This window comes from Nicotiana attenuata, unplaced genomic scaffold (genome assembly GCF_001879085.1).
Source record: "Nicotiana attenuata strain UT unplaced genomic scaffold, NIATTr2, whole genome shotgun sequence".
NCBI classification, from domain to species: domain Eukaryota; kingdom Viridiplantae; phylum Streptophyta; class Magnoliopsida; order Solanales; family Solanaceae; genus Nicotiana; species Nicotiana attenuata.
Window position 1 is genome coordinate 114272 of NW_017670590.1, and position 24889 is coordinate 139160.

At 34.2% G+C, this 24889-nt stretch overlaps 3 protein-coding genes across 3 annotated transcripts; 2 read left to right on the forward strand and 1 right to left on the reverse strand.

Annotated features, from left to right (window-relative positions):
* Positions 1–432: 432 nt before the first annotated feature.
* LOC109241313 lies at positions 433–3116 on the reverse strand. The gene is made up of 4 exons (XM_019408038.1): positions 2275–3116; positions 1784–2093; positions 692–1624; positions 433–624 (listed from the first exon to the last, which is right to left on the reverse strand). The coding sequence occupies exons 1-4, from the start codon at positions 3114–3116 to the stop codon at positions 433–435; spliced, it is 2277 nt and encodes a 758-aa protein (XP_019263583.1).
* A 2041-nt stretch (positions 3117–5157) lies between these two features.
* LOC109241318 (pentatricopeptide repeat-containing protein At3g29230) lies at positions 5158–7312 on the forward strand. The gene has a single exon (XM_019408048.1). The coding sequence runs from the start codon at positions 5323–5325 to the stop codon at positions 7129–7131; it is 1809 nt and encodes a 602-aa protein (XP_019263593.1). The 5' UTR covers positions 5158–5322; the 3' UTR covers positions 7132–7312.
* A 12137-nt stretch (positions 7313–19449) lies between these two features.
* Positions 19450–24456, forward strand: LOC109241319. Its single transcript, XM_019408049.1, has 4 exons — positions 19450–19847; positions 20702–20937; positions 21055–21754; positions 22386–24456. Exons 2-4 carry the CDS (start codon positions 20704–20706, stop codon positions 24104–24106), a joined length of 2655 nt encoding a protein of 884 aa, XP_019263594.1. The 5' UTR covers positions 19450–19847; positions 20702–20703; the 3' UTR covers positions 24107–24456.
* Positions 24457–24889: the final 433 nt, after the last annotated feature.

A 24889-nucleotide genomic window follows, 5' to 3' on the forward strand; every position in this document is an offset into this window, starting at 1 on the left:
AAGGTATCTCACAGGTAGTTCTCCCTTCTGTATCCCCGGGAAGCTTAGCATCTCTTCTTGATTTTCTTGTGTGATTCCTCCACAAAATAAAGAGCTTTTGTTCTTGTTAATTTTCAGTCCTGATGCTTTTGAGAACTCTTGAAAGCCATTGAATATAAGTTGGACTGACTTCAAGTCTCCCCTGCAAAACAGTAAAAGCTCATCAGCAAACCCAAGTTGCAAGATTTGCATCTTTGCACACTTGGGGTGGTAGTTAAAATCTGGATCTTTGTTGAGCATTTTCAGCCTCCTTGTCAAGTATTCCATTGCAAGTACAAATAAGTAAGGGGATAAAGGATCCCCTTGTCTTAATCCTCTTTGTGCTTCAAAAGGTCTAGTTTGAACACCATTAATCAGTATTGTGTATGTGACTGTCCTTATACACTCCATTATCTACCTAACAAACTGTGCTGGGAAAGCTAATGCATGCATCATTTGCTCCATAAAGTCCCACTCTATTGAATCATATGCTATCTGCATGTCAAGTTTCATCATACACCTTGGAGATACACCTTTCCTCCCATCTCCTTTAACCAACTCATGGCTGAATATGATGTTATCAGTTATAGCTCTTCCTGGCACAAGCTTGAGAAATGTCAACCAAAACGTCCATAACACACTGAAGTCTTCTAGTTAGAACCTTGGAAATTACCTTGTAAATCACTGTGCAACATGAGATGGGCCTGAATTCTTTTATACTTGTTGGGTTCTTGACTTTAGGTATCAAAGTTATAGCTGTGCAATTCACTAGTTTATACATTTGTGCAGTCTCAAAGAAATCCTCCACTGCCAGTGTCACCTCTTCACCTATACAGCCCCATGCTTTCTTAAAGAACACTACATTGAAACCATCATATCCTGGAGCCTTCAGATCATTAATCTCTTTCAATGCCTCTCCTATTTCTTCCTTAGTGACTTGTTTGATCAGGTGCAGTTGTTGTTCTCTACTTAATGTAGTTCCCATTTTGATTATGTTGGGATTTATAGCTGGAATGGAGTCATCTTTTGTACCTAGTAGGTTCCTGTAGTAGCCCAGGACTTCTGCTTCTATTTCATCATCTAGAACCAATTGCTTTCCTATATCATCTGATAGCATTTGAATTCCATTTGTACTGTTTCTATGCTTCATTTGTGCAAAGAAGTATCCTGAATTGGAGTCTCCCAGTTTCAGCCATTGCACCTTTGATTTTTGTTTGTAGACATTTTCCTCAATGTTCACCCATTTTTCTAAATCCTGCTTCAGTTTCTTCTCTTTCTCAATTAGCACAGTGTCTTGCCTTCTATTGCCCATGTCTTCCTGTATTGTTTGCAACTCTTTCCTTGCCTCTTTAATTTTTCCATCCAACCCTTTGTAATACTGTGTATTTAGTTCCTTGACAAGCTCCTTAGTTCTTTTGAGCTTATGCCAAACTGTTTGAATTTTTCCAGTTTCCTTTCCCTCCTTCCAAGCTTTTTCAACTAGTTGGATAAATTGAGGATGGTCAGCAATGCAATTCAAGAATCTAAATGGTCTGTATTTCTTTGTATGCCCCTGTGTGATCATCAGCTTCAAAGGAGAATGGTCAGATATTAGTGGCTCTAATACCTGAATTTTCAAGTTAGGCATAGTCATCATCCACTCAGTGTTCACCAACCCCCTATCTATCCTACTATATGTATGATTATTGGTCCATGTATAATCCCTTCCCACTGATTGTAATTTATTCATGCCTGTATCCATCATGTATTACTTGAAATCTTTCACTTTCATGTCCTGAATTTCTGATCCATGCTGTCTATCTGTTATATGAAGTACTGCATTAAAATCTTCCATTGCCAACCAGGGACCCTGTTGGATGCTATTTATCTGCCTCAGTTTAGCCCACAAAGGCTTCCTGTCTTTGATGGTGTGTAGCCCATATATTGCTGTGAAACCAAAATTAACTGGCTTTGATTTCATACTAATCTGCCCATGGATAAATTGTTCATCAATTTCCTTAGGAACAAAGATGTATGTTTTTCCTTTTTGTCTTGTTCTAGCATTAGATACCCATTCCCATCCGGGAGCTATCTTCCTGATTATATCAATGCTTTCAAATCTTTAACTCTGTGCTCTACTATAGCTATTACAGCTTTATTATTTATTCTAACAAACTCCTTTACTTCTTTCTGCTTATATGTTTTATTCATCCCTCTAACATTCCAAGTTACCACACTCATACTGGAATGAAATAAGGATAGTGAAAGTACCCCTACTCTCCTTGACTACTGGTCTGGCTAGTACCTGCTACTTCATTCCTATGATCATACATCAAGCTCTGGAATGTATTAACTTCATCAATACTGTGAACTTCTTGTTGTTTTGCTGTGGCTACTCTTGCTGCAGATTTGCCTGCTACTGTTATCCATCCTGCTTCCTTGTTTTGCATTCCATCTCTCCCTTGATCTGGCTCAGTCCTTTGTTGTCTTGAGCTCTCTTTTGTCTGGTCTTTCTCCTTAGTTTCATTGCCTTCTTCTTTATCTGCTCTAACCCATACCATTCTCCCCTTATTAGTCTTCTTCTGCTGAATATTTCTTTGTTGCTGTATTGGCTTCCTGTTTTCAGAATATTCATGACCTATTTTCAAACACTTACTGCAGTATTTGGGTTCCCAGTCATACTCCACCTCCTGCATCATCTCCTTCCCTTTAGGATCCTGCACTTTCACCTGTCTTGGAAGTGGCTTTGTGATATCCATTTCTACTAATAATCTTGCATATGAAATTCTTACTGCTCCAGTCGTACATTCATCAGCATAGATGGGGTTACCCAGGGCACTATCTATTTTGCTTAATGCTGTCATACTCCACCAATTAACAGGTAGGTTAGGCAGCTTAACCCACAATGGGATTGTCTTTAGCACCTCATCATGTAGGTTGAACTCCTCCGACCATGCCTTCATAATTATTGGTCGATTATTAATCGTATGTGGCCCTGAGTACAATATTTGGTCCCTCTCCTCAATACTACTGAATCGTATGATGAAGTAGTCTTCATTATGGTAGTAGATCTGAGGTTTTGTTAAGTACTTACCCATTGAATTCACAAATCTGTCCATGGCTCCAATTGAGGGAGATTCACCTATTACATATATGACAATGGCATTCTTCCATTTTGCAGTCTCCTATTCTACATCTTCTGCTTCGAGCTTCACCATTTTCTCTCCGTTTTGCACAATTGGGGCAATAAATTGCAAATTCATGCCCTTCATAGCCAGCTTGTTCCCAACCACCACATTTGCCCATGTTTGGGTCCTAGATACGATCTGGTTCCCATCATCTTTGGTTTTCTCTACAGTACTTTGAGTGCACGGTACTGTTCCATTTGTGTTCAAATTGCTCCTTTGTTCTTTCTTCCTCGACTCGTCTCCTTTAGCAATAGCTACCATTGGAGCTGGGGTACTCATCCCTTCCTTCATTTTCCCTTTGTTCCTAGCTAGATCTCCTTCATCACTGTTTTCTTCAGCTTGCATGTTCTTCAAATTTGATCTTCCATCTGGTTCTTCGATTCGTATCCCTTTCGGAGATACAAAGAGCTCTAACACAGCATTCCTAGTTGCTGAGGAACGCTGCTCATCCGTTGCATTCTTCTGCTGGTTTCGCTTAGGTCTTCCCCTCCCTCCCATGGCTTCCAGGCGCAGGTTAGCTAACCACGTTAACTTGCGCCGAGAGAATCAAAGGAAAAGAAAAGGGTAAATATGTTTCAGGTTATTGTCTTTTAATTTACTCTTATATTAATATTTCTCAGTCAAAATTTCAAGCATAAATAACTTTTTTCATTTTTCCTTCCTCCTTTTTATTTTCTTCCACTTCAACGCTTTTAATTTTCTTGTTTCACTTTTAAATTTAACTCCTCTAGTTTGTTAAGATTTCGTATTCTCTATTTAATACTTTGCTTAAACCAATGTATACATTCAATATAACTATATTGAGAACCAATATAATACACTACAGCAAAGTAATATTTACGTTCGAGTCATGATTTCAATGGGTTTTTTGATTTTTTAAATGGTTGGGCTAAAAAAGAAATATGAAAAATAATTTTTAATAATGTCCTAAAGTGCTAAGTGACTTTTGAGTTACAATGTGCAAAGTATGATGATTTTCCAATTACAAAACAAAGTAAAGTGACTTTTATAGATAATTTCTATTAATTCAGCGACCATATAAGAAATGGTAGCCTGAAAGAGTTTTTAATATTGCCGAAGCTGTAATTCTCCACTATATGTAAAGTGAAGTTAAGCAAGACATCGTTACGAACTTACCACTCTACACAAATTATTATTATTTTTTTAATTTTTTTATCTGTGGTTTCCGGGTATCGCTTTGCGAACCCGACTAGCTGTACCCATCGGGACCCGCTGTTTCAATGCGTACACCACGGTTAGTTTACGGGGCCCTGGAGACGCGGCCGGTTTATAATGCCTCCACTGGCCCTGCGGGGGTTCGAACTGGCGACCTGAGGCCTTTACCAGTTGAGCTACCCCTCAGGGTTACTCTACACAAATTGAAATCAAACTTAAGCATATCAAATTAATTTGGTACGATAATGTATACTAGTATTTTTAAAAAGTTAAAAATTTATTATTGTCGAACTGAAAGTTTCAAAACCATATTGTACCATATCATGAACATGTATATTCCACTCTCCTTTCTGTCCGCCGATGTTAATGGGTTTAATCCAGATATTTTTCATTTATAATCCGCAAGTTATCCATTTTGAAAAATAAATAATATGTTACAATTCATATTTGATCCGTTTTTAATAAAGTATCCGATTCATTTTAAATTGGACGGGATTGGATGAATATTTGCAAAGTTTATTCATTTTACTCCCACCTAGTCTCCGTATAACATAGATTTCGACTATATAATATAATGATAACCCACGTATATTAGTGGTTTATAATAATTATCACATGAGTTTTTCTTTCTCAAATCTTCTCTAAACAAAAACATTCACTCGTCTTTCATCTATTTGTTCTCAATTACTCTTAAATATACAAAAAAAAAAAATAAGCAAAACAACCAGAAATAAAGAAAATAGTTAAAAGCCCAATTACGTTATTTCCCGCAGGAAACATGGGGTGTTAAGATAATGGAAACGGACACAGCGAATGATTAGTATTAACCGATAATAAAACCTTATCCGACAATCTCAGGTCTTGGATATGAAGCTTTAAAGGTCAGCAAAATTTCTACTAACTCTCCATCAAAGAGCTAAAGACCCAAACTCGCATTTCAAACAATTTTCCCATTTGTAAGATGCAGATGCCTACACCAATCCGAGCTCCTACATGGGTCTCAAGGCGAAGACATTTCGAGCAGAAATTATGGGACTTAGACAAATGCAGAGACATTAACCAACTGAAGCAAATGCAAGCAATTGTATACAAATCCAATCTTCAACAAGACCCTTTCATTGCTCCCAAACTAATTACAGCTTTTTCTCTTTGTCGCCAAATGGGTTCTGCTTTTAAAGTCTTTAGTCAAGTTCCTGACCCTAATGTGCATTTGTACAATGCTTTAATCAGAGCTCATATTCACAACTTTAACCCATCTGAAGCTTTTGCTACTTTCTTTGATATGCAGTGTGCTGGTATTTTTCCTGATAATTTTACCTTTTCGTTTCTGTTAAAGGGCTGTTCGGGGAAGTGTTGGTTGAGTGTTGTGAGTATGATTCATACTCATGTTGTGAAATGGGGTTTCGAGGATGATATTTATGTGCCTAATTCGTTGATTGATGCGTATTCTAAGTGTGGTGTAGTTGGTGTACGAGCTGCAGGTCAGTTGTTTCGGGGTATGAAGGAGAGAGATGTTGTTTCTTGGAATTCTATGATTAGTGCGTTGTTGAAAGTGGGTGATTTGAGCGAAGCGCGAAAGTTGTTCGATAAAATGCCTCAAAGAGACAGGGTTAGTTGGAATACTATGTTAGATGGATATACTAAGGCTGGGGAAATGATTGTGGCGTTTGAATTGTTTAAAAAGATGCCATTGAGGGATGTTGTGTCTTGGTCCACAATGGTCTCGGGTTATTGCAAAGTGGGGGATTTGGAGATGGCTCGAATGTTGTTTGATAAAATGCCTTCCAAAAATCTTGTATCGTGGACGATAATGGTATCAGGATATGCTGAAAAGGGGCTTGTAAAGGAGGCAATTGGGTTGTATATGCGAATGCAGGAGGCAGGTTTGAAGCTTGATGTTGCGGCTATTGTTAGCATTCTAGCTGCCTGTGCAGAATCAGGCATGCTTAGTTTGGGTAAAAGAGTGCATGATTCCATTGAGAGGAGTACATACAAGTGCAGTACTCTGGTTTGTAATGCCTTGATTGATATGTATGCCAAGTGTGGTTGCTTGCATAAGGCTTATAATGTCTTTAATGGGCTGAAAAAGAGAGATTTGGTTTCTTGGAATGCGATGATACATGGGTTGGCTATGCATGGACGTGGAAAGAAGGCACTTGAGCTTTTCTTTAGGATGAAGCAAGAAGGATTTGTGCCTGATAAAGTGACATTAGTTGGTATCTTGTGTGCATGCAATCATACTGGTTTGGTGGACGAGGGAATAATTTATTTTTATTCTATGGAGAAAGATTATGGGGTAATCCCTGAAATAGAACATTATGGTTGTCTTATTGATCTTTTAGGTCGTGGTGGCTATATTAAAGAAGCTTTCGATCTCGCACGAAAGATGCCACTTGAACCAAACGTTAAAATTTGGGGTTCCCTTTTAGGGGCTTGCAGGATGCATAAAGCTGTTGAAATTGCAGATGATGTTCTTAACCTCCTAGTTAAATTAGAGCCGACAAATGCTGGAAAACTTTCTGCACTGTCAAATATTTATGCCGTGGCAGGAGACTGGAATAATGTTGCTAACATAAGGTTGATGATGAAGAGCATTGGCAGGCCAAAGCAATCTGGTGCTAGCTTATTAGCATTGAATGATGAATACCATGAGTTCACAGTGATGGACAAATCTCATGTCAAATCAGACAAGATTTATCATATGATAGACGGATTAAGTCAGCATCTTAAATTACTTCGTCCTGTTCCAGTGGGTTTTTGTGATGAATGATTAGTTTCATGAACAGAGATGAGTCATCTTATATCGGACCAGATATCTGAGATTGATGCAGTAAATCAACACTTGTAAATATTTTTCCCAGAAAACTATTATGTAATGACACAAACTGCCATGATGACTATGACTCCTGAGATCAATCTCCCACAAAGCAGCAACAGCACTTGAAATAAAGGTGAGATTTGTTATACGTTCTTCTCTCCTATATCCTGCCCAAATCAACAAGTTAGTACATAATATTGAAGAACACTTCCATGGTCAGTGCTTGTGCAGAAGATACCTAACTTAGTGGAAAATACGTTTTAGATAATGATGAGTTGAGAACAAGCATCGTTCTGTTGTATGTTATAATGATGCTGTACTTACAATACAGATTTAGTCTTTCTGATCCACATGTACGATTATAGGGAAGCTTTTTTTAACTTTATACCTCTGTTCTTCAAAACGAGATTTCTTTGGATATCTCCAATATTTCAGGAAAAAAATCTGCAAGTTATTTAGTCCTCAACTTCTTAATAGTTAATCTGTTGCTGTCTTATCCGTGTGCTAGATGTGCAATGCCAGAGAAAATTATTGTGGTTAAAACGGATCAAATATCCGCTGAAGCAGGAAGATGCTCCAAAAACGGTGACAATTATAGTTGATCTTGATCCAAATTATTTGGACCGTGTTGCTGGTTAATTCTCTCATTTAACTGATGTCTCATAGAACAACAAAAAAAAAAAAAAAAAAAAAATCAGTCTGATCCCATAAGTGGAGTTTGCGGAGGGTAGTGTATGTTCAGCCTTACCCCCCTACCTTGTGAAGATAGAGAGACTGTTTCCGATAGACCCTCGCTCAGGAATGATGTTTCATAGAAAGAATGATAAATGTTCATCTGTAATTAGCACCTGCCTAAAATAGAGTTGGGGAACAGAGCCTATCAAATGGAGATTGGACCTTCATCCTTGAGATGATATTGGGGAATTGTGCCACTTAAATATTTGGCAAATGGTCATCCAGAGAAGATTGTCCATCTCATGGGGCAAGTCCTTTTGTATATGCAATTAAGTTGATATGGCAAGAAGGAGATGCTTTCCTCTTCTGGCAAAGGCAAATCAACCTGAAAAGATCAGTCTTTGAAATCATTGAATCAGCTAAGGATGCAACTGGCTAGGCTCGATTTTCAAGCCTTCGTGTTGTATATGTACCATTGTCCTGTGGCAACCCCATTAAGATTTAAAAGACATAAGCTCTTGGGGAAAACCTGGAAGAGCAGGTGAAGCAGCTGTAATCTGACATCATTATAGAAAGTCATTTAGCTGATTAATAAGGAACTAGCTTCAAAAGGCAGCAGAGGCCAGAGGATAAGCTCATATAGAGTTGGAATCTCTTGCTACTAATGTTCTTGGCTTTGCATGTCTTAGTTCGGTCTTCAAAAGCTTTAGTTTTTGATCTGTAATAGTTGCGCACTAGGAAATGCCCTTTTTTTTTTTTTAAAACAATTTGGCAAATTCTTTGTTGTCTATTTTCTGTGTTTTGCTTGGTTTGAAACAAGCCATTTCAGCAGGATTTTTAATCCCATGGTAAGTTACCCCGTTTACATACGAATTGCTGATCCTCTCAATGATACAGTATTTCCTCCTCATGCAGAACAAAATGACTGCCGTCCTGGTGCTATTGGGCTGGCAAATGTGGGAAGTTTTGGGCTCCCTTGGAAGAAATTATTGTGCTCAGAGGTGGAGGTGGAAGTGGCGGGGGAAGTGCACAGTCGGCCACTAATAACACATGTATTTACTTTTAAGCCACCGTTTAAAATGTCTTTAGTCTTTAGCCACTGCTTTAATAAACTTTACCCGCCCGGACGAAAATACCCTTCTACTCATGTCCTTAACTTCAGGACTTCAGGACTACATGTCCTTAACTTTTGAACTTGGAACTCTAAGTTCAGGACTTCAAGACTACATGTCCTTAACTTTTGAACCTGTAACTCTAAGTTCAGGACTTTAGGACTACACGTCCTTAACTTTTGAACTTGGAACTCTAAGTTCAGGACTTCAAGGCTACATGTCCTTAACTTTTGAACTTGAAACTCAAACTTCAAGACCAAGTGTCCTTAACTTTTGAACTTGTAAGTCAAAGTTAAGGACCTATTGTCCTTAACTTTTGAACTTGTAACTGTAAGTTAAGGACTGTTTGTCCTTAACTTTTGAACGTGTAACTGTAAGTTAAGGACTGTCTGTCCTTAACTTTTGAACTTGGAACTCAAACTTCAAGACCAAGCGTCCTTAATTTTTGAACTTCTAAGTCAAAGTTAAGGACCTATTGTCCTTAACTTTTGAACTTGTAACTGTAAGTTAAGGACTGCTTGTCCTTAACTTTTGAACGTGTAACTGTAAGTTAAGGACTGTGTGTCCAAGACAATAAGGTAAGAGTTCGTGAACTCTTAAAAATCATTGAAGAAAATAATGTAAATAGATAAGATTGGTTTTGTGTTTGGTAATACAAAAAACGAGATTGAATTGATCCTTTCAACTTTGAACAAAAGGTAAAGTAAAAAGGAACAAATAGTGGTCGATGGTAAATCAAAAAACAGAAAAGAGCATAAGGAGGAAGAGATCAACCAAGTTATACAGTGAATTCTCGCCGACGGTGGTGAACAAGGTTTACAGATCGAACAAGGAAAATGGCTCCGTTTGGGAAGGAAAGGTTAACACTGTCTTTTCATATTAATTTTAATAGATTAGTGGCTACTATTGCTAAGCATTGAAAATGCTGGATAAAAAGTAAATACCAGCTTAAACAGTGGCTACCCCACGCCATTTCCACGGAAGTGACAGGGAGAAATTCAAAAATAGCCAGATTTACAAGTAGTCATTCAAAAATAGCCACTGTTTCAAAAGTAATCGAAATTTAGCCACTTTCATGTAAAGATAAATCTGAACGAAAACACTGTTCAAAATCTGAAAAAATACTCCAGTATAATATACTGGAATTCCCGTATAATATACTAGAATATACTGGAACTCCAATATGTTCTCCAGTATATTATACTGGAACTTTTCGCGTGTTGGAGTTCCAGCATAATATGCTGGAAGTTCATACACATGTGCACCGATCTCCAGTATATTATGCTGGAACTTTCCGCTTTGCAGCAAAATAGTGACTATTTTTCAATGACTCTGCAAACGCTGTCTATTTTTGAATGACTAGTACAAAAACTGACTAGCCCGTGCTATTTGTTAGGGTGTCAATGCGAAGGTGAATTTAGAACTTTAAGGCCGTGGGTACCAAGTATTGCTGCACTTGTTATTTCTTTGTGCCAATGAGAGCAATTTCCCATTAATATATAGCTTAACCAATGACAAAGCCCCGCTACCATGAGGTGTTTTGATTAAAATTTAAAATTTTGAATATTACAAATTCTCTAAAGCATGTTCAGGATATCCTTATGCGGTTATGCCCATCCATAAGTAAAAAGTAAAACAAACAGCGAGATCGTAATCCCAATATATGTACCTTTCTGAATTTATTCATGGATTAAGGTTTTGAACCTCAATTATTGAAGGAAAAAAACCAAAAGATCTTGTTCTAGTTTTCCTTTTTTAGGAAATTACTCCTAAGTATGAAATGGATGTCTAAAATGAAGATGCAAGAATAATGAAGAGTGTGTAAAAGGAAAAAATATCAACACAAGACTAACCATTGGTAGGTGTGCGAGCATGTTATTTATTGCTGAAAAGTGAATGTGAATTTATTGTAAGAGTTAAAGCACTCTATTAATTTTAGTTGGTTCATTATTCATTCTTAGGAATTAGGATTATACAGCTATAGTTGGCGTATCACTTCTAATATCACATCCCAAAAATGACTTCAAGAATCTTCTTCTATTATCCTTACAAGACAAAAATAGCAAATATGACTATTTTTTCCTTTTCCTTTTTCCTCTTTCTTGAAGTAAGTAGGACCAAATTTTTTTATTTTATGTAAATATTTGATTTGACATGAAATTTAAGAGAAAAGAATATAAGAATTTTGAAACTTGTCACGAATTTGTGTTACTGTACAATCATATCATTAAATGTAAAATGAGAAGTTTAAAGTTACATTATTTGAAAGTCAAATAACAGTTGGCCATATAAATTATGCAGTAAATTCCCACAACAACTTATAATGACGGGGCCTTGTTTAACACTTTTTATGTAGGGTATTATCACTTTTAGCTCGAGCCAGAAACTATTTATATTTGGTAGGCGAAAAAGTTTATAAAGCTTGTATAATTTTTGTATATAACATACATAATATATATATATATATATATATATATATATACAGAATTTGTATATTTTTTCGACTATTATTTTTACAGCGGCTAAACTGTATCATTTTTCCTTTTTATTTATTTCCTTTTTGGGGATAAGTTTGGAAGAGTCTCGTGATCTTTAAAAATAAATTACTTTACTTAATTTTTTGATTGTTTTACACATATTAAGGAATTCACCTTTTAGTATTAATTAACAATAAAATTGACCAAATTATTTTAATTTATTCATTGAAAATATAACAAATATTATTAAGCTCTTTACTCCAAGGGCAACTTTGTTCCTTCTTGATATCTGACAAAAATTAAATATTGTGGGACCATAGAAAGAAAATGCCAAAAAAATCAATTAAAATAGACCGGAGATAGTATTAGTTATTACTTTCATTTCATGTGAATTTAGTTATGAAAAGAGATTGAATTAATGGTTTAAAACGAATGTGGAATAAAGTGATGGAAAAGAAAAAGGACTTGATTTAGCATAAATATTGGAATTTTCTGGTTGGCAAAGCAGAATCATGTCAACAAACAGACATGGATCATGTTAACATACAGACAAATGGATGAAGTTTGGAAAGTTTTGGCTCACATTTCACTTGTTTTATCTGTTGGCGGAATATACATTACATTTGAATTGAAATTGGTTTAAAATTCACAAGGCTACACCTTAATAAAGAATTATCTTTTAGAACTATTGTGTCTGTACCATCTGAAATACGTCGAGATTGAATATATCTCTATACTTCTAATAGCTAATGATGACTCCTTTGGGAAAACGAATTTATTCAAGTTCTTATTCAAAGTAGTCATGTTCCGACCGTCCGACAAGTCATTTACTTAAAAAGAACTTTTCTTATACCGTTCGAGTAAGTTAACAACAACAACAACAACAAACCTAATTTGATCCCAACCGATGGGGTCTGGGGAGGGTAATCTATACGCAGATCTTACCCCTACTAATGCAGGTAGAGTGACTGTTTTCAATAGATCCTCGGTTCAGGAAGGGCAAGAAGAAGAAGAGAAAAGCAAGAAAGCACGAAAGATGGATACTGTTCGAGCGAGTTGATTTCATATATACGGGAAACAAAATGCATTTCGATGGGATAATTACAATTTTACAAGATTTTATAATTATATGGAATGGAACTTGAGTGGAAATGAATATGAACTAAATAAAGGGTGAGATGAGTAATAAAATTCTCTTAGGCATATAAAAAATTATTTAACATATATATTCAATATACGCACGCAAATTAATGCAAACATAAAGATTATTAAAAAAACTTCAACACCAGAATATCTTTAAAAACTTTTAAACGTTGAATAATCAGCAAAAATGAGCCGACAGACGACGCGTAGGCCCATATTGTGTAACCGTCCATGAATACACCCACTTACCAATTTTCTCAAATGAGGTCTTAACAGCGTACTATAAGTAAATAAATAATAAATAAAAAAGGTCTTAACAGCATTACCTTTTTGTTTATACTTCCTCATGACTCAGTCTCAAGTTTCCCTACTTATTTTACTCTTTCTCTAACTAATTTATTTTTTAAGTTTTTTAACTTCATTTGAAATTTCAATTATTTAAACATAATAAAATAACATTGTGCTGAAAATGATATACTCTCGAGTAATGGTTTTATCCACTAGACCGTTACATTCTGTTGCCCGCATATGGAGTTGTTTAACTTTAGCTAACAAGCTTTTAAGCTAGCGTTCTATAGATTCCAAATTTATTTTGAAAAATCTGATTTGGGTGAAGTTTGGTTTGAAGATGAAAATGTGTTTGGACATACGTTTTCAAAACATATTTTCCAACTTTATTTTGGAAAAACATGTATATAATTCCCAAGTTTTGGGATTTTGGTCCAAAATCAGCTCAATAGCTGATTTTGAGATTTGAAATTTGGGATTTGAGATTTGGCCAAAATATGAGCAAAATTTATGTCCAAACATGAGTTTTGAAAATAAATCTCAAATTTATTTTGGGAAAACTCATGGCCAAACGGGACCTAAATCTTGAATTTAAACCTCAAATTACTTTTTTTCTTTTTTAGGATTTTTTTACCGATAGGCGTGAAAAAAATATTTTTGGTTTTTAATCTAGTTTTTGGTATTCGTTTTGGGATGCCGACCAATTTAACTTTATGTTACGTAAGCCCCTTAAAAGGAGAAGCGCCGCCTACAAATATTAAAACCATTTGTTCACTTCATTGGACAAGTATGTTAAAGTAAAATTAAGGATCAACAAATATTCTGCCTATCTCATTTTTTTTTATAAGTTTTAAGCTCATAATTGTAAAAAACTCTAATCTTAAATTCATTGAGTTAAATTTTGGATAGTCCTTTGAACTTGAGATTTCTTATTTTGATTGGTAGACCAAAAATTCATTTTATATGACAGTCTTACTATTTGAAAAGCTATACAGTTTTTTCCTACTACTCGTATTAGTACCTGCGCAATGCGCGGATACAAATATCAAATTATAAATTGAGTTATTGGAATTACCTTAAAATTTAAAACTTCGAGATAACATGTTTCTTTTTATTTATATTTTTATTTTATATCTGTAACAATCCAACTCCTTGATTTAGTACTTGTATTTTATTTTGTGATCTATTAAATAATACTAAACATATCACATTTGTGATATGTCTTGTTTGAGCATATTATTTAGCAAAATTCTTACTATCACTTTATGTTTCACCGCAAATTCGAATAAGTCTTATCCTTCTACATTTTCACCCAAAACAACTCTTTCTTTAACCTTTGCTTCTAGTTATTGCATTATCTATTACTTAATAATGTTATATTCATGTAATCTTTTATTAGCTTACCAATTGACTTGATATCTTGCTTATTGTCCTTTTGATAAACATATATAAATATAAATTTTTCTATTCCTAAAAGTTAATTTATTTTTGTACTTTTATCCTCTTACTTGGAACTCTTTTTTCATTTAAATCTTTCAATAATATTTTGAGTATTATTTAATTATTTAATTTCCTTATACTTAATTAATTCAAAGTATAAATATTCTCACACTATCTCTATTTTCCTCTTTATACATCCTCTTCCCTACTATGAATTTTTAATTAGTTTTTTACATTAATATTTTACCAATAAACAAAATATATAATATCATGTCTTATTTTAAGTTATAACTTTGAATTATTTTAAAATATTAATAGATAAGTTTTTTCTTATTATATTTTAAATCTATTAAATTTTATAATAATTGTTTTTTGTATCACATGTAATTAAATTTTCTTTCTCTTTTAACGTTAGGATACAAATTAGACTTTAATTTTCGTTCATAAAATCGCCCAGTGGGAAGTAATGAGGCTAATCTCCCCCCCTCCCCACCCACATGAGATATTTATTTTGTATTTCCTTGGATTTAATTTGTTATCCAATCTTTAGTTTTTTATCTAGTAAAATTTTAATTTGTAGTCCTATTATCCTATTCATATTTTGAGCGTATTCATCATAATTTTAATCTAAATCTCAAGTTCAAAGCGTCTTTCCCTTCTATTTCTAATATTAAATATTTTTAAATTTTTGATTATTGCTATTAAGTTACCTAATATGTAGTATTTTATTTTCTTATGTGGGTTTCATTAACATACCTCTTTATTTAATATCATAATCTATTTATATCCTTTAATATTATTATATAAATCGATGTATGATTTTTTAATATTGAAAAAAATATTTATTTTATTTAAAATTAATACTCAAAATTATTAAATAGTTTAAATTCAATAATAATATTTTTAAGCATTATATATTTACTTTATTTTAAAACTAATTCTATAAATAACCTCGCATTATCTCTAATTTATTAATATTTTGATATTTTTTAATTTTTTTAATCTATTAAACTTCAGTTATGTGGCCTTGTCCACATCATGACCTTTTTTTTATCATACTTAAAAAAACTTTTTTATATCAAATTTAAATGAGTTTTATCCTTTTTTGTTCTTTATGATAGAAATTTTGATTTTTCTCTGCTTGTTTCTTATTTTGCTATTGTATATTCAGTACTTAATATTATTAAGGTTTTTTTTATTAGTTTACTTGAATTTAATATCCACTTTTATCGCATTCATTTTAATATAATATAAATAATAAATATAATTATTTCAATAGTAACTTTGACTCTATTGCTCATATTCTTAAATATAATTTTTCTTATCATATTAAAAAAAGGTCACATCTCAAATTCAAATATATCTTATTCTTCTATTTTCTCCATTGGACCACATTTTCAAAAATCATCTTATACTTTTAAACTTAACCTAGCAATACTCAATTCAAATATTAATCGTAAAAACTCTAATTGTTGCAGCAATATTTTAACTATTATTTTAAAATATATTTATTTATGTATAAAATATTTATTTGTCCGAATTGGAAACATTAATATAACCTCATTATATATATATATATATATTTTGATATAGAACTTATATAAAGTACTTCTTTATGAACTTGTTGAGCAATTAACTATCAATGTTTTGCTTTGCTGTCACTCTATTTTATCTACCAATATTATTTAAGCAATGTTTTTTGGGTTATAAAATATTTTTAAAAAATTGTAAGTTCTTGAAAATGATAAATGTTAATCCATTTTAACCAACTCAATATAGGAAGAAATTGTTCTCCACATAAATCCTCATATTATTTATTGTTTCCAAAGACTTTAATTTGCAGGAATATCTTATAAAATTTATGGTTATTTTTGTGACCAAGTATTAAAAACAAACAGTTAGGCATAAATACTTTTATCAAGATTCTTTAAAGATTTATCAGTTAATTTTACCTATTTAAAAATTGAATTTTATCTCGTTAGAGATTTTGGAATGAAGATTGGCCTAAATCAAGAAAAAAAATTGATACGCGATGGAAAAAACTTATCCGTACCGGATGTTTATATCCAACCAATAAACAAATAACACATGTCACTTTATTTAACTACGATTGTTAGTACTTAACCGTAGTTAAGTACTATATATTTTGCACATAACCTTTATTAAATATTAATATAAAAATACCCAACATCTTGAAATTCGCTTTGCATAATTACAGTATTACTAATCATGAAAAGGTTATCAAACTTAATCTTGNAAGGTTAGTTACAAAGCTTGATCAATTAATTAAAATTTGTCCCTACCATAATTTATTTCGTCCCTACCATAATTATACAAAAAAAATGTTAATTAAATTATACTACTAATAGAGATTTGTATCATAATTAAAAAATAATTCTTATTGAACTACTACTTCCATTAATTATGTTTCCATTTATAATTTAAATTTTTAATGTTGTCTTAAAATTGCCAAGTTGCTTTTTTTTTTTTTAACTTGCCAATTGATTTCACCTTATGCTTCACTACTCTCCTTTTAATATAATATAGATATAATATAGATAGATATAGATATAGAAATTTAATTACATCACATGTTTCTAAAAAAATTATTTTTAGCTCTAAAGTAAAATTTGTGACAAATATTTTTTCAATAGTAAGGGACCGTTGGATATGAACTGTTGATTTTGTAAGATACAAAATGTTTATTTAAATATTTTTTTCTTAAAAAAGAATACCCACCATAACTGAGTTATACACAAAATTTAATTAAAGATACCTATAATAATGTATATTGTTCACAAATAAGGTTAGATACAAAACCTGTACAAAATAAAGAATTATAATTTCAACTTAAAATTAGTGTATGAGATTTTCAACGAAATTTTAATTGATTTTTGCTCAAAAAAGGATTCCTACCGTAACTGAACACAAATTTAATTAAAGATACCTATAGAAAATCTTGGATTACTACTTTCATTAAATATTTTTCCATTTATAATTCAAATATTTTATGTTGTCTTAAAATTGCCAAGTGGCTTCATTTTAACTTGCCATTTGGCTTAACCACATTGCAAACTACTCTCCTTTTAATATAATATAGATTTTACAATTTTAAGATATATACATTTTATTACCAAAAAACAAATCAAAAATATCGAGCATTCTTTATCTATTCCGAAGTTTGCCATAGTTTTGGACGGAGTAAGTTGAGTTGTAAAGTCAATTCACGACAAAGAGTATCTTCAGCCACGCGCCCCAGTTCCACGTGTCAGCTAACTCTCGGCCTCCATATCTTTCAACTGAGTCCTGTCGTACACTTTGTACTTTCCGTCAGTCTTAAACAGAAAGCGCATTATCCAACACTGCTCCTGCGCGTGATTATTAATCAGATACTTAGATTTTTTCTTTCATGATAATGGATGAGGTCAGTTAAAGAAGCTTTAGGAAACTGTTGAGGAGTCGAAGACCTTTCCTATTGTAAGTTATAAAGATATCTTTTTTACCTTCTAAAATTATACTCCATTTCAGTTGTTATGGTACCAAAAATAAGTGATTCAAAATATTTATCATTTTAAAAAAATGAAGATATTAGTTAAATTTTTCTATTGTGTTCTTAGTATTAGTTATTTTAGAAAGTAAAGAATAATGATTACATAGCATAGAGAACCTAAATGTGAAGATAGCACTAAGGTAGACTAAAGGGCAGAACCAGATCTAGGATTGAAATTCTATGAGTTCAATTTTAAGGTTTTTAGTATTGAACCCGTTATATTTTTAAATCTATGAGTCAGATCTACTATTTATTTCAACTTTGGTGGATTTTTGCATATAAATTTTTACCCCATGTCAATAGTTTTGGGTCCAATTGAACCCAGCACTTTTACCTTACGTCCGCCCCTGCTAAAGGACAGTCTACTGCAAGACATCTCGCGTTCACGCAGGGTTCGGAGAGAGCCGCACCCCAAGTTTATATGATGTAGACAGCCTAACCTAATGTAAGCATTAATGACTGCTTTCCCGACTCGAGCCCCCAACATATAAGTCACTCGGAGACAACTTTACCATTGCTCCAAGGCTCCCCGTCAAAATAAGGGTATAGACTATAGTAGTCAAAAAGTCCTTCTTTTTAGTTTCTTAAGATACTTTTAAAAGAGAAACATGACAATTAAAATGGATCGGAGCGAGTAACAAGAGTTTCTTTTACCTTACTATGATAATCACTTATATGATAACCGTTCATAAAAAATGAGATTCATAATTTAAAATATAAGTGTATACGGTCAAAATGGGGCCTACCTGATTTTACTGTTTGATCGAGATAAGGGAGTTGCATCGGGGGTAGCCTCGTAATGAATCAGATCCGAGTTCGAAGACAAGGCATCGAGTCTGAAGATCGAAGTGTCCCTTGAGACCGAGGCCAGCAACAATCGAGATTAAGTATGACCGACTTCGAGTAAAGTACAATAACGGAAAGGCGAGATAATCGTAACCGGTCGAAGATCAAGGCGGAAATCTCGGAATAGATCAAATCAACGGCGGTTATTTGTACCAATCATGAGATTTACTTCCGTAGTTAGAATTGTACTATAATTAAGATTCCTCTAGTATATAAAGGGGATCCCCATTTGCAAACATCTTACATTCACGAATATCAAGGCAATATAATATTTCTTCCTCTATTCATCAACTTACTGCTCTTTAACTGTTCTTACTTCACTATTCTCGAGGGTTCATCAGCTCGAGGGCGTTGTCCAAGCATTGGTTTATTTTACATTCTTGTAAATTCACATCATTTATTTCTAAGTTAATCAATTAATATAAGTGAAATCACGTATCCTTAAAATCACATTACAAGTTTAATTGTTACCCGATTTTTAGGGCAAACAATAAGATAAGTTGCATGTTCTTACCGGTTAAAATACACTAATAATATAAAAAATATATAAATTAGAAGTCGTAATAGTAATATATTAGTGTCAATAAAAGAAATACTAGCAAAACAAAAAAAAACAAAAATAAAAATAAAAAATAAAGAGGGTACCCCAACAAGCACGGAAGTGAGTAGAGGTGAGGGGCAGAGAGAATCTAGAAAATGTGCTACAAATACCTATGTGTCTTTCATTTCACTTCCTCAAAAGCCCAGAAAATCTTTTAATATTATTATTCTTTTAGATTAGATACGCTGTTATATAACTATCAAATATAGCCAGCCAATTGGGTAAATAAATGATTGAAGCCAGGTGAAAGAAAAAGTATATGAGAATAACAAATAGACCACATGTTGACATTTTTTAAGTCATTGCAAAGACTTCATTTCCTGTAGAGAGAGAAAAAGAAAGAGAGAGAGAGATCTTAATCTTATCTGGGATCTCTCTTACATGTAGCTTCTTCTGATTGATTAGCAGAAGGGTACTTGTTTTTTTTAATATGTTGTTTTTATTTAATTATTGAATTGTTGGTTAAAGGGAGTTTCAGCTGGACACAGAGAATTCTCATTAAGGTTGTTGGGAGGAATTAGCAGATTTTTTTTGAGGTAATTCTCTTTATTCTCTCAGTTCTTCTATGTTGTTTACTCTTTTAAGTTTTCTTTTTGCTGTTTTGAGCTTCCAGTTTGGATTTGATCTATATGTTTCGATTACTAAAAAGGAGGAAATATAAGAGAATTGGATAATTGGACTGGAAATTTTCTGCTAATATTTCATACATTTGTTGAGTAAAAAATTGAACAAGGAATGTTTTTTTTTTTTTCATGAAAATAAGGAATTAATTTGTTTGACCAAAGTCAAGATAAGCCATAGATTGCGTTGCCCTCATTTCCAGAAATTGACTCGAAAATTTAGTAGGAGTACTTTTATTCTCATTTACTGTATTTTTTTAGTTTACTATATTGGAATTACTAGACAGTTACCTTATAGGTCATCTCAAACTGGTGTAAAAATTGTGACTGTTAATATTCTTTCCTTTTTACCCCTATTTTTCCTGTCAATTTTTTACTTCTTATTGATATACTTTGCGGTGATAGAACTGTAGAATCAGCCACTGATGCTTGCATTAGGGTGTGCTGTCTATATTACACCCCTTTGGGGAGCGGTACTTCTGTGGACCCTGCCTGAATGTGGGATATTTCGTGCACCGGGATGCTCTTTTTTATAATGCAGATAAATAAGTGCTGATAAAATTGGCGAATTTTTTCAAGCAAGTATACTGGCTCATTGAACTGAAATAAATTGGATTGCCTGCTTTCTTTATTGAGCTAGTCACTGTCATAATCTCCCCGGAAAATATGTTCTTGATTTTTATGCTCTAATTTAGAGTTCTTTAGTGTTTTGTTTGGTGTTTGATCATTTTACTATGATCATATATTTTCTACTCCTTGTATGAGTGCAGGAATGGGAACTAAAATACAATGCAAGACATATTTGCCAGGATTTTGCTCTATGACTGATCTAAATACCAACGGAACTAACATCCCATGGCTCGTAAATCATGAAAGTAAGTCAAGGAAAAGAAATCAGTGCACTGACTCAGTTTTGCCCCCGCAACCGGTTGATGGATATCTTGAATGTGACAAAGAAAAAGTGAAACAGACAATTTTGAAGCATGAGACAGTTTTCAGGCATCAGGTATTCAGACTTTTAATCACGTTCTCACTCAAATTGTTTCATTTTCTATATAGGGCTAACATAAAGAGATCATTTTTTCAACATTTTTTATGCTTTTAATGTGGTTTACCGATGCAGCTCCAAGAACTCCACCGGCTTTATAGAAGACAAAGGGATCTAATGAATGAACTTCAAAGGAATGAAATGCTTGACCATCCAATGAAGACATTCCAGTCAATTCCTCCATTGTCTCATTTTCCTTCATTGGATTCTATAGCTGGTCAGCTATCAACCACAGACACTGCTAAGAATCAATCCTCTTTTAATTTTGTAAAGAACGATAGTAGGTCCAGTCATTTCCCCTCCCAAGTCGCTAAAAGTTCAAAGGAATGTGAATCTCACCTGCCTAGTAGCAGTTTGTTCCAAAGGAAAATGTTTAACTCTAGATTTGCAGTTGATGGGAGCGTAAATAACGAATGGGGATTGCCTTGCATTCAAGGGAACCCTGTTGAGGAAATTTATCAGATCCCCCGAAGTAGAGATGCAAAGACACCTTTTGCCAGCGCTTTAGAATTTCATTCTGATGCTGATCTTGATAGAGCCATTTCCTCAAAAAGAACTGATCAACTGGCTGACTTGAATAAACCTTTACCACTTGAAGAAGCTTCTCCGTTGGTGCCGGATATAAATATAAGCAGCAGTACTTGCCTCGAGGATGACATCTATGATGGGGGGAAATTCTCTCCAACGTCAGTCAAGAAAAGGATCGGTGGAATTTGCCTCAACCAGCCGCCTCACAGGAATGGAGAAGAGCAGATAACTTCTAAATTAAATGTTGGTAAGATTGTTTTCATGATGTAAACCCTTCTTTTCAATTTTCAATTGTTTTAGTTGGCAGCCGTGAAACATCTTAACTGTCGCGGTTGGTTTTTACTTTCCATTTCTCATTTTATATAGTAGTTTGACTAGACAAGGAATTTTAAGTATCAATTTGACGTATACATTACATGAGTGGTAGTGGAACTAAATATTCAATAATAGTTGAAAATTTTATCTTGGTAGAAAAAACATCACGTCGACCTTTAAATTAGCAAAAGTTGTGAAAATTGTATATAGCAATAATACTAATGGAATGGTGTCAAACGTTTTTGGTCCCAAAATGCCAAAGAGGTGTTAAATAATTTGGGACAAATAGAGTAATATTTTAGGCAATCCTGTGATATACAGTTGCCAGACGTATTTTTGTGCTTACTTCCATGTACTTGAGAATGTTATCAATCTTCTCCCACTCAGACACATTTACATGCTTTATATGCATTGTGTGGACTACCTAATTTAAAGGGAAGAAAAGATTTATTGATAAGTGAGAATGCTGCAGCAATTTTGATTTTTATCTGAACTGTTGTGTTTGATGTTAATATCTTTGCTATCACCTCATATTTTGATCTCATTGCTACTTCTTGTTTCAGAGAAAAAGCAACGCGATAACAAATCTTCTGGAAGACTTGAAACTGCTGAAATTTTACCTAAAGCTTTTCAGTCACCGCAAGGTCATCAACTTTTCAGGCACTCTCTATTTAAGGAAACCAATACAGAACACCAGAGGAAGAAAACAATTTTTGGTGTAGAAATTCATGAAGAAAATCAAATGCAACCTGCTAGCTGTTCCAATGTGCAGACTTCCACTCATAAATCTCGACCACTTTCTCAGAGTTATACTGAACTCCTGCGGAACGTTGAGTCTTGTCAAAGCAACACGCATATGAGGATTGACAGGGAAACTTCCTGTGTATCTCGAACTGAAGCGTCTGGAAAAGCGCCGGTATCTGGAGATTGTCGAAGGAAGCAGGAAAACTCCCGGGAGACATTGCCTTGGTTAGTGGTGAAGTCACAGAAAAGTGTAGAGCAGACTAAAGGGAGGGAAAATTGTTATCACTTAAATCTAGACTCCTTGCAGAATAATTCTCAGCTGTTTTTCAGACGAGAAGACACAGCTGTCAATTCCTCTCAAATTATAGATCAGAGGCAGGGAACCATATCATCGAGATCTATTTTTGAAGTTAGTGACAGCACTAAAATAAGGACAATTTTTGGTGTTCCAATTTTCAGTGCCCCCACGGACTCGCATGCAGAAAGTGGGCTCTCAAACACCGCGTTTCCTAATGTTGACAATGTTACTGCCACGAAAATTTCAGGAGACGAGATTGTTTCTAGAAGTCAGGTGGAAGCCAAGGATTTTCTTCAAGAAAAGGGACTAAATGGTTGCATTTCTAGTCTAAGGCATCAAATTGATTTGAACTTGTCTTTAGATGAAGAAGAGGCTCCATCTGCACCTTCTCTTCCTCGGGCTGTGGTGAGGATTGCAACCACTGAGATAGATTTAGAGGCTCCAGCAATTCTTGAATATGAAGCGGAATTTGGGGAATCTAAACATACATTAGAAGAATCTAATAAATCGAATGAAGAAGCCATGAGGCTTGCTGCTGAGTCTATAATCTCCATCTCAATGTCCGGTGCAAATGGAGAAATGAATGATGCGTTGCAAACTGAAACTAGCGACTCCCTCAAATGGTTTGCTGAGTTGGTCTCCTCTCACTGTTGTGTTCAACAAGAATCCATTGCTAGAGAGATCTGCTCAGTTACAGCGTGCGATTTTGAAGAGGATCCCATTCCCAATGGCTTTGACTACTTTGAGTTTATGACACTCAAGCTGGAAGATATGAAGGAAGAAGAGTATTCCTATAAAATGCCGACATTGGAGAGCCATAACAATGAAGAAACAGTTGCCATTACCTTACCAAAACGGCCTCGAAGAGGGCAAGGAAAAAGGGGAAGGCAACGGAAAGATTTCCAGAGGGACGTTCTTCCTGGTCTTATTTCCCTATCTAGGTATGAGGTGAACAAGGATATTTTGAAATTCGAAGAACTGTTTAAAGCGAGTGGATCCTCTTGGCAGTCGACCATGTCACGTAGGAAAACCGGCAAGAGTGGTAGGGGAAGGAAGCGTTTAGCAAATGCCGATCCCTCCCCAACAATTCCTGCAGATTGCCCACCTCCAGTAAACCAGCCTTGTTCTGGTGAGCTGGGGCTTGAGGAAAAAAGCCTGACCGGTTGGGGAAAGAGAACGAGGCGCTTGCCAAGGCAGAGATATGTAAACGGTAATCTTGCTCTTCCTCTAAAGCAATGTTAATGTGTGGATTAAGCGCACATCATAGTTCAAACCCTGCTGCAGACAACGAGCGAGCCTGATATTTTAGTAGAAAAGGGTTTTGAGTTTCAATCCTGTGCTAATCGGCCCTCGGGGATTTTTCAGTTATCTCAAAATAATGTTGAGGAGGGGGTTGGTGGTGTGGAATGAGCACCAAGGTTCTTGCAGCTTCCCTAAAGGGATCTCATGACCTTTAGAGCTTATTTTTGTACATTTCTGTGTAAAACTTCAATGTTACTTTTCCTGCTTCCATTACACTCTTATAAGAGCATATTAATAATGCTACTTTTTTTTCCCCTTAAAGTGATTAATCTAATTAAAAATGAAATGCAGGTTGGTGGCCATGTTGGGTGGAATCTCCTTTCATTTTCTTCTTTTTCCTAAATTCATGTTTTTTTATTTGTTACATGAGGTTTAGAAGATGTTATATTTTTCCTGATTGCCTGAAATGAAAGGTTGAAACTTCATGCTTTTTAGAACATACTTTCCCTTCTATAGATGGTCACATGAAAAAGATACATTTCAACTTTCCCTTCTATAGATGGTCACATGAAAAAGATACATTTCAACCGGTCTAGCAAAGAGGCAGAGTGAAAATTTTAAGTTTGAGTTATGAATTCTAGCAAAAGCAGCTTATTGGGTTTATTATATATATTAAGCAGATTTTTACCACAAATACAGGGTCAACAAAAGACATGCTTGAGTTTGTACGCGGATTCAGGATCTAAACTTTATGAGTTCCTTCAACGATCTCAAATTTAAAGA

Coding starts and splice junctions, on each gene's coding strand:
- LOC109241319 (XM_019408049.1), top strand. CDS start 20,704: ATGGGAACTAAAATACAATGCAAGACATATTTGCCAGGATTTTGCTCT. Junction 20,938..21,054: donor AGACAGTTTTCAGGCATCAG/GTATTCAGACTT, acceptor TTACCGATGCAG/CTCCAAGAACTCCACCGGCT. Junction 21,755..22,385: donor AACTTCTAAATTAAATGTTG/GTAAGATTGTTT, acceptor TTCTTGTTTCAG/AGAAAAAGCAACGCGATAAC.
- LOC109241313 (XM_019408038.1), bottom strand. CDS start 3,116: ATGGACAGATTTGTGAATTCAATGGGTAAGTACTTAACAAAACCTCAG. Junction 2,094..2,274: donor CAGACCAGTAGTCAAGGAGA/GTAGGGGTACTT, acceptor TGATATAATCAG/GAAGATAGCTCCCGGATGGG. Junction 625..691: donor GTTGCACAGTGATTTACAAG/GTAATTTCCAAG, acceptor ACATTTCTCAAG/CTTGTGCCAGGAAGAGCTAT.
- LOC109241318 (XM_019408048.1), top strand. CDS start 5,323: ATGCAGATGCCTACACCAATCCGAGCTCCTACATGGGTCTCAAGGCGA.